At 32.4% G+C, this 9,782-nt stretch overlaps 1 protein-coding gene across 1 annotated transcript in view; it reads right to left on the minus strand.

Moving 5' to 3' along the window:
- The window catches only part of LOC122272867 (kinesin heavy chain-like), a gene marked incomplete at its 5' end in the record, with an annotated part of 12,368 nt that extends 3,342 nt beyond the window's left edge, over positions 1-9,026 (minus strand). Inside the window, 4 exons of the mRNA XM_043056900.1 lie at positions 1,385-1,512; positions 2,516-2,658; positions 6,789-6,887; positions 8,905-9,026. Of these exons, the coding sequence (XP_042912834.1) occupies positions 1,385-1,512; positions 2,516-2,658; positions 6,789-6,887; positions 8,905-9,026 (492 nt within the window). The remainder of the gene's footprint in view (positions 1-1,384; positions 1,513-2,515; positions 2,659-6,788; positions 6,888-8,904) is intronic.
- Between the last annotated feature and the right edge of the window lie 756 nt (positions 9,027-9,782).

The following is a 9,782-nucleotide window of genomic DNA, read 5'->3' on the forward strand; positions in this document are numbered from 1 at the left end:
AAATAAATAAATAAATAAATAAAATATTTAAAAATTAATAATCAAAACAAAGATATTTAATATTTCTCCGGCACAGATAACGTGAACTATTTTTATTTTCAGCAAAAGTTTTATCTCCTTTTAAAATCAGAGTTATTAAGTTTAAGCTCTTCACTTTTTCCAGAAAATTCAAGTAATAAAAGAAATTAACTGCTTTAAAAAATGTGCAAGTTTAGAAATTAAACCATCTAACAATCAATGAACATTCATAATAAATATCGTAAAATTAAAAAGTAATATTAAAAAAACCTGTACTACCCTTAATGTCAGAATTTGTTCACTTTTTTTCCTTTGTATTTAAAAAATAACAACTGATTGAATCGAGAGAATTATTTTAAGTAAGAAAGAAATATTCATGCGAATCTTAAAAAAGTTCTTGAATCAGATTAAATAAGTCTCCTACTGGTGGCTGAGTCAGCCAATCTGGTATACTCCCCATACAAGCTATCATCGAAGGCGAAAGAAAAGGAGACCTCTTCATCGAAGCCACCCTCCCTAAAATGCTCTCTTCTTGTTTCCATAGCACCAGACTGCCGCAGACTTTGTGGCGGACAGAGTACCTATCGTAGACAAACAGTAGATTCCCGGTTAGAGAGATGGTAGGCAAAGACTAACTATTGTACCAAAAGAACGACTACTTACACTTTTGCGTCTCGTCATTGAGATCTAGGTATGCAATAAATAACAAGTGGTGCAAGTGGCAAAACATGGTTTTGAAGCATTTTTGGAGTAACAAAAAAGCAATTTTGGAGCATATTTAATAAAATGCTATATTTAATATTAATTTTCTTCTGCTATTAAAATTTAGCAATGTTTAGTTCGAGAGAAGTTTCGGTTCCTTTTTTGAGGAAGAAAATGAAGCCTGGGGTAGAGAATATCTTGCAAAATGAAGTACAGTTGCAGATGAGAGTGCAAGAATCCTTCCCACTGAATCCAGAGCACCCTCCCCCCCACATGGCAGTAGCTTGGTTGCTGTAAAATTGTGACTTGGCGATACCCATGGGAAAATATCCTTTTTGGCGAATTTTAGCCAACTGCTTCAATTTAGAGCATGTAGGGGAAGGCTTCCACAATTGGTGAACGGGGACAAATCTCAGCTATGGGCTGGTCGATAGGAATTCTGCATCCGACTTGCACCGACCACAGTGCTGACGTAAAATATCCTCTGTGGTAGACGCATCATGGATAAAAGTTCCCTTGTCGTTAGGCTAACCATGAGAGGTTTTCGAGATTTTCCTTTCCATGTAAGGCAAATTTGTCCGAAAACACTTCAGTCAGGAGTTAATCAAATTTTTACATTTATTTAAAAGCAAAAAGTTTAAAAAAATTATAATACTAAGCTTACCACTTCGCCATTTTTGCAGCTCATAACTCGTCTTCTTTATATAGTTCTTAGATAAGTTCTGATATTCTCTTAGTTCGGACAGTTCTGATCGACATTTCTTCGGCATGTTTATTTGTAAACTTTTAGCTCTAGAATGAAAACAATATATCTATATTAGCGTTGTTATATTAAATTGTAGAGTTACTGTCAGTATTATCAAAAAATATTTTTCAAATAGTTTCTTTAGGCGGTCACTTTTCCCCCACACACCCAATTCCTTGCGATTTTCAGAAAGAAACTTGAAAAGTTTCAAAGCTAAATTATTTCATAACTAAAAATAAAATTTTTTAATAGAAATAAAAACAAATTACTTATCTCTGCATGTGTTTATACGCATGTAATAAGAATTTACAGATTGATTCAAAACTTTTCCCTAAAAATGAAAAATTTCTTTTTTGAGCAAAAATTGTGCATTATTTCATGTCTAATGTTTCGCAATATTTACTGAAATTCATTAAAATGTTCTAAACGCAAATTAATATAAATTACTGTTTATTCTTTTATTTTTTTAAAACATTTAGATTAAAATAATTGTTTGTTCATTAGAATAGGGAAATAATAAAATTATTAACTATTAATATTTATTAGAACATTTATTTAATGTTAAAAGAAGTTTTTATGAGATAAATGTTTATTCAAAAACGTTTACCCGCATAATAATAATTGTGAAATGAGTGCTGCCATTATACTGTTAATATCAAAAAATAATAACGAATCCCCTTGTGATTTCCGGGTTTATCAGTGTTTTCCCTTAGAATTTCAGGTTGTCTGTTTTAAAAATAGTGTCAGCATGGATTCGAAAAAAATCCTCTAGATTTTACAAAATAATATAAATTTCATGATAACTGTTGCATAATGTACTAAATATTTTACACACAGAGAATTTAAGGGATTTTTATAGTCATCAAAATAGAAAAATTGCAATATTTTTCAGTTATGATTGACATTAAACATTTTGAAATTTTATGTATCATGTTTACTCATAATTTCGAATATCAATAGGCATTTAATTCGTCATTCAAATAGGCATTCAATTAGACACTTAAGTGTCTGATTGTATTAAAAAATAATAAATAAACTTGCAACACCTACCGAATTCCAAATTCCATTGAATGTTTCGTTTCACTTTTAGATGAAGGTCTAATACAAATCATTATGATGGTTCGGGCGTTTCCACCTAAGCTCTCCTTCAGCAATCTCGTAAGACAACTCTCTCTATATGGAGGTAACTCCTTCTAAGAATAAAAACACAATTACTTTCTAAATATGTTTTCAATAAGACTTTTATTGCACTAAGAGGCCAGATTTTTTCCACTTGAACAATATTTTGAAATATGCAAAATTTAAAGTCATCACAAAATTGAAATTGGAAATATCATTTACACGTTATTCTAGAATTTAAATTGATTTTTTGTAATAAATTATTTTTTGTTTATTTTTAGAGATGTTATAAAATTAACTGAACTCAGCGGCGCGACAGCCCTAGAGGGCCAAGGCCTACTGTGCCCATCTCAGTTTTCTTGACCTTGGGCTCTGGGATGTAAGAGCAGATGTTCCGTGCCCGGCCCGAGGATCTAACCAGGGACCTGTGGCACGACAGCGCGAAGCACTACCGCACAGCCACCGGTACTCAAGTAAAACCACTAATGTAATCTTATTGATTTACAGCTGAGAAAAATATAGAGAAGTTCTAAAAATGGTAAAGCTCTTCTCCATATAGTCTAGTGAAGTCATAATTTAATTTCCAATTGAATAAATAAATAGTATATCCTCAAAAAAAAATATTAAAAAAAAAAATTACCAAAATCAAAATTTTGATCTTATACTGAATTGATTATAATATAATTGATCGTACATAAATAGATTTTTTGTTATTAAATATTTTATGTTTAGAGTTGTTATAAAATTATTCACGTAAAAACACTAATGTAATCTTATTGCTTTACATTTGAGAAAAAAATCCAGGGAAGTTGGTTTAAAAATGGTCAAGCTATTTTTTATGTAGTGTATTAAAGTTATAATTTAATTTCCAATTGTATGAATGCTATAATATATCCTACGATAAAAAAAAAATATTCAAATATTTTTTTTACCAAAATCAAAAATTTTATCTTATTGTCCAATATGCAGACAGAGTGAAGAGGCCTAAATAAGCTTTATATGAAAATGATCACTAAATTTGACTAGCAACTAGTTCTTGTCTCCTGGTGTAATTAACAGTAAGAATAAATACAAAAAAATTTTGTATTCTGCAGCACATGTTTACTGTCTGCATTGTAGAAACAGAGGTATAATATCTCTCCAAATTTGGAATCGGGTCGGGATAGCCTGGTTGGTAGGGCGCTTGACTCGCTCTCGTGAGAAAGGAAGTTAGAATCCAGCCGGCTAGCAAAGTACAGTAAGTGGTGACAGGTGTAAGCTAAATCTGTCGGGTAACAAAGTCCTCTATATTCCCTTAACAAATTATACCTCTGGGGATACAGGATTTTAGACTGATTGCACTCTGATTCAGGTCAAAATTGCGATATGTGGATGGATGGATGCATGAATGGGCCCATTGTATAAACGGGATTGGTAGAAGTCGAATTTTCGGCCTTAGATTGCGCCACTGGAAAACAAAAACAATCGCACTCCCAATCCCTTAATGGCCTAAGAAAACAACAAATTTGGTGTTGAAAAACTCTGTAAATTGTGTGAATGATTATTTTATATAAAATTAATAACGAATTAAGCATTATTACATACGTCAAAGAGTGTAGTTAAATCTTACCACCAATAATGAATACATAAAGCTTACACCAATCTGCAGCTAGTTGGTGAATAAATTTGGAGAATGATGTGTGACATTTAGAATAGTTAACTAAATTATTGTGTAAAATGATGGTCGGGCTTGTTTTAAACGTATATCAAATGCCTTTTGGCAATTCTTAAAATTTCAAAGGAGAATAATTCGCGCAATTTCAACAGGATCTCCACTCAAATTCAGAAAAAAAATTACTTGACTATTCCAGGAATATAAGGCAAATTTCAATGAAAATCTAGACCCTATTTTATCATTACAGAGCAATTTTTCATCAAAAAACCATTTTTATGTTTGTAAATGCCAAATATTAGATTATATAAGCACAAAAAACATATTATTGAATGAGGATGGTAATATGGCAGTTTAACTAAAATGTGACTAATAATTGTAGTGCTAGAATTATTTAACTATAGTCTCAATAACTGATTACTGTTACTGGCAATTATATGACTGGTTATTTTCCAGGTATATTGTAGGAATTTTCTCGGTTTTCGTAAAAAACATGGACTATTCCCTGCTTTTTAGTAGTTTAACCTTGTTACTATAGCTGCCGATAATGTCCTAGACCAGTGGTTCCCAACCTGGGGGCGATCGCCCCAAAGGGGGCGATAGAGCTTCTCATGGGGGACGATAATCCTTAGGGGGGCGATCAGGGGGCGACGAGTATTCAAAAGATAAAAATTGCTAATAATATTAATAATAGAAGCTATTGATGAAGATTGAAATTGAAAATATATATGAAACCTATGGTTCTGGTGTAAACAAAGAATTATGATAGTTAAAAATTTAAAAAAATTCAAGTGCAGGATCGTTTTCGTCATACGTTTTGGTATCGCAGGCGGAAATGTGATAAGTCACTCTGTTCCTCTGAGCAATAATACTGTTTCCAGACGTATTGATGAGATGGCAGCCGACGTTGAATCAATACTCATCAAATTTCTGAAAGAAGGTAAATTTGCGTTGCAGGTTGATGAATCAATTGTGATAGATAACAAAGCTGTTTTAGCTTACGTGAGATTCATAAATGAGAGTAAGGAGATTAACGAGGAAACGTTGTTTACAAGAATTTTGAACACAGATACAAAATGATCGTCGATTTTTAAATTGGTCAAAGAATATTCTGAGGTAAAAGAAATTCCCCTCACAAATGTAAGTGCTTGTGCAACATATGGTGCTCCAACCATGTCTGGTTGTCATACTGGGTTTCTGGGTCACCTTAAAAAAGAAGTACCGGAAGTTATCTCACCATTCATTATGTCATTCATCGTCAACTTTTGGCTGCGAAAAATTGATTATTTCTGGCATCAATAAAATAAAAGCTAATTCTCCTAATAACCGTTTGTTCCGAGAGCTTTGCCATGAAAATGAAGATTTCGAATTCCTGCTCCTACATACAGCTGTGAGATGGCTTTCAGAAGGAAACTGAGCCGTTTCTTCGAATTGCTGGATTCGTTAGAAACTGCGTACCTCACGGATATTTTCGAAAAAATAAACGAAATCCAAGTAAAACTTCAAGGAAATAAAATGAACATTATCAAGGCTAAGGGAATCATATCTTCATTCATCGCCAAGTTTGATATCTACAAGTCAAACATTGATCGCAAAGAGCTAATGCAATTTCCAACTCTTAAAAAGTGTTCAATGGCAGATATCGAGATCCTTGAAAATAAAATCTTAATTTTTACGGATCACCTTGATCAGTTATGGTATCATGACTTTAAGATTTGATGAAATTAGAAATTCCGGATTGGCTTTTCGATCCTTTCTCTTTTGAAGTTGTGGATAAGCTCACTTCCTCTTTGTAGACTGAGATTTCAGATTTGAAGTATGACTGTGAGGCTTATGTCGTCTTTAAAAAATACGGTTACGAGTTAGCTTGGGTAAAGCTTATGGACACTTATCCACAATTGTGGAAACAAACTGAGCCGCTTCTCATCTCGTTCCCGTCAACCTATTTAGTGGAGAGAGGATTTAGTTCTGTCTTCCAGCTGCTCACAAATTAAGGAGATAGGTTGGACATTTGATTCAAAGGAGACTCGCGTTTAAATCTGACGAGCATAAAACCTGACATTCAAGCTTTTACTTGAAATACGCTAAGCACAGGGCAGTGATTAAAGTGGTAAAAATGTATTTTCCCCCTCCTCATTTTTTTTCTCAAATTTTAGTTGTTAACGTTTTAACTTTTTCTTGATTACATTAAAATATTAATTTAAAAAAATTTACTTTTGTTTTGATTATTCCGTTTTAAATATCATTTCTTTTTGAAAAAAAAAAGATGCACAATTTTTTTTTAATTAATAAAAATGACAGGATAAATGTGCCTCCTTATTTGCATTACAATTTAAATTAAAATCAAATAACATAGCATATTTTCAGTGTTTGGCTGCTCACAAGCAACAATGAGTGGTTTTTTTTGAGCAAAAAGAGAATGGGGCGATATGTGTCAGCCAACCCCAAGAGGGGGGCGATGGTCCGCAAAAGGTTGGGAACCACTGTCCTAGACAATTGACGATTTTGTTGGGCAGATAGAAATAAATAGATAAGAAATAAATATTTACTTACTGTATTACTAGTTAATGCAGAAATTACACGAGACAAAACACTAAGTGACTTATTTATGTTGTTTGATTCTTTTTTGGTTGCTGAGTCACTTTGTTCCAGCTAAATTAAAATAAAGAAACAAACATTATAGAAATATGTATATAGAGTAAGACCTAGATTTAAAGAACTCGTAATAACTTAAAAATCCATTCGCAATACCAGAGGTTATCTTAATATGGGGGACCAAAATAAAAATTTTTTTACAATAGCTTTTTGGAACAGTCTTAATATTTAACGACACAAAAATATCCATAATTAGAAAATGGATTACATATTTAATTCTGCCTCTAGAAATGGAGCGAATTTATTGCAGATGTGCTTAGAAATTCCAAATTTTGAAAGCATTTTTCGACCATATTTTGCAGAAACTTGGTTAAAGTGTTGTCTTACAACATATAAAGCATCCATAAAGTTGGCTTGTATATTTTATTTTAACTCATAAGCAATGCCCACTTAATCAACAACAATACCAAGAAAATACCATGCAAAACAAACACTACCAAGATCTAGTGTTCGAATGAACCCCCGCAAAATACACTACAGTGTAAAGTCGCGTATCCGGAATCGGTGGGACTTCCAGAAGTCAGTATAATAGATTTTTCCGTATAATAGACCCCCGAGGTAAACAAAGCTTAAAATGATTTAATAAACGATCTGAATCTAAGAAGCAAAAAATAAATAAACGTTATTTTTAAGAGGAACAATGTTTTAGCATTAGAATATCTAAATCAAATATAAAATATTAGAAAAAAAATATTATTGCTGAAAATATGGAAAACGAAAAAAATTTAACAGTTATGAAAATATTAATCCGCCATTTTGAACTAGAACGATTCAAGCAGGAAGGGGAAATTCATGTCATTCTGGAACAAAGCTTAAAATGATCTAAATCTAAGAAGCAAAAAATAAATAAACATTATTTTTAAGGGGAATAATGTTTTAGTATTAGAATATCTAATCAATAAAATATGAAATATTACAAAAAAAATATTATTGCTTACAATATAGAAAACGAAAAAAAATTGACATATGAAAATAATAATCCGCCATTTTTAACTAGAATGATTGAAGCAAGAAAGGGAAATCCCGTCATTCATTAAAGTGGGTAGGTGGAGGTGAAAAATTCATTTCCTCCTTATTTGTGAAAGAAAATAAGTGTAAAGAGGAGATCATTTAAGTTGAGGGTGGGGAAGTAACAAATTATTGTTTTCTCTCCAATCATTGGCTATCAATCAAGCATAAAGGCGGGGCACGCTGATCGGGTTCTCTTTATTTTTTCTTCTATGACTGAAAGAATCTGCTAAAGAGAGAATGTTACCCCCTTTTCCCCCCGCCTCCTAAATATTACATGGTATGGGGAAGAACGAATGTTTTGTTTCTCAAGGACTTATATCCTTTTAGACCTATTCAAATTTTCCATTTTGACTCCACCTTAACGCTTGCCCCGTTTACCCTTTTCCACAGTATTTCTTCTTTCAATAAAAAGGTTCCAGGAAATGCCTCTTTTACTAGCCACCTGCATGGGAAAGGAGGGGACTCAGTTGCGGTCTTTTGAAAACAAATCTCTCTCTTTTTCCTACATTCCAAGGGAGGAGCGTCTTGGTAGATCTTCCCCTTTCTGGTGATTCATGGGTTCGATGCGGAAAAGAGAAAATGTGTCTTCTTTTTTTCTTCTTTTTTTTATTTAAGGAAAGGGGATGGAGAGATGTTTGTTTATTTTGATTGTTAAAAAGTGTCCGGGAAAGGGACGTCCGGATATGGGACGGTATTCTGATTATTTTTAAGTTTCATATCTAAACAAAGGTTCTGATAAATACACAAATGAATTTCTCTCTTATGTCTTTTCATAAATTCATCTAAAAAGAATAAAATGTCTGGGGAAAAAATTTGCTATAACACACTTTCCGTATTTGAACTAACTCGGATTTCGGTAGCCGTTAGCCTACGTTTTAATCGTTAAGGGAGGAAAATGGATAAAATGAGAATTGTTAAATCAGAGTTCAATTGTAGCTTATTCTATAGTGTGACTTTCTTATATGTAACAAAACGTGTATTTGGAGTGTATTATTTCACTTACTTTTTCACTTCCAGCTAAATCGACTAATAGGAGCTTGCCTGCAGTTATTTTTCCGTCTACACTTGCTTGGATAATCTTTATTTGGAATATCGCATGGCTTCTGGAACTTGTTTTATTGTAACCTGTAATGAACATTTATTTTATTATTAAATGCTATAATTAAATATCAGTATTCAAAAAAATACTAACACTAAAACTATTAGGTAATTATCTAGTATACCATCAAAGTTCAGGAAAACTTAGTATCAAACTTAAATATGCGGCTAAATAATATTTGATTTGTATTAATTATTTAATAAAGAAATTAAAATTTTACCGTTTAAATTTTTCTAAAGCTTGTGTATTAAAATTACAAGTTAAAAGCTGCTTTTAATCATTAAATGCATACTTAAATTTTAAACTATTGTGGCAAATCATTTGAATAGTGTCGGAAATGCAACCCCCAAAACAGAACTTTTCTAATGCATGTGCGTTACACGACTTTCATTCTGAATATGAAAAAATAACTTCGTATGCAGACAAATACGTTATGCTCAAAACGAAAGTGGAGCGTTTAACTAAGGATTTGCTCAGTCAGCAACTGTTGAGAAATAATAATGATACCTTTACTGAATCGGTAAATAAAAAGACTGCTAGATTACCGAAGATAGAATTACCAAAGTATGATGTTTTAATTAAAGGGTGGATTGGATTTTGGAGTTTGTTTAAAAAAATTAATGATGTCCCAGATTTATCAGCAGAAGCCAAATTTGTATATTTAATTCAGAGCACTGCGGAAAAATCACGTGCTCGTGACCTTGTGGAGAGTTTCCCCCTTACCGCTTCGAATTATCCTCTTGTAACCGAATGCTTAAGAGGCCTCAACCTGCGCCATCTTG

The sequence above is a fragment of the Parasteatoda tepidariorum genome, unplaced genomic scaffold, assembly GCF_043381705.1.
Source record: "Parasteatoda tepidariorum isolate YZ-2023 unplaced genomic scaffold, CAS_Ptep_4.0 HiC_scaffold_1342, whole genome shotgun sequence".
In the NCBI taxonomy this organism is placed as follows: Eukaryota; Metazoa; Arthropoda; class Arachnida; order Araneae; family Theridiidae; genus Parasteatoda; species Parasteatoda tepidariorum.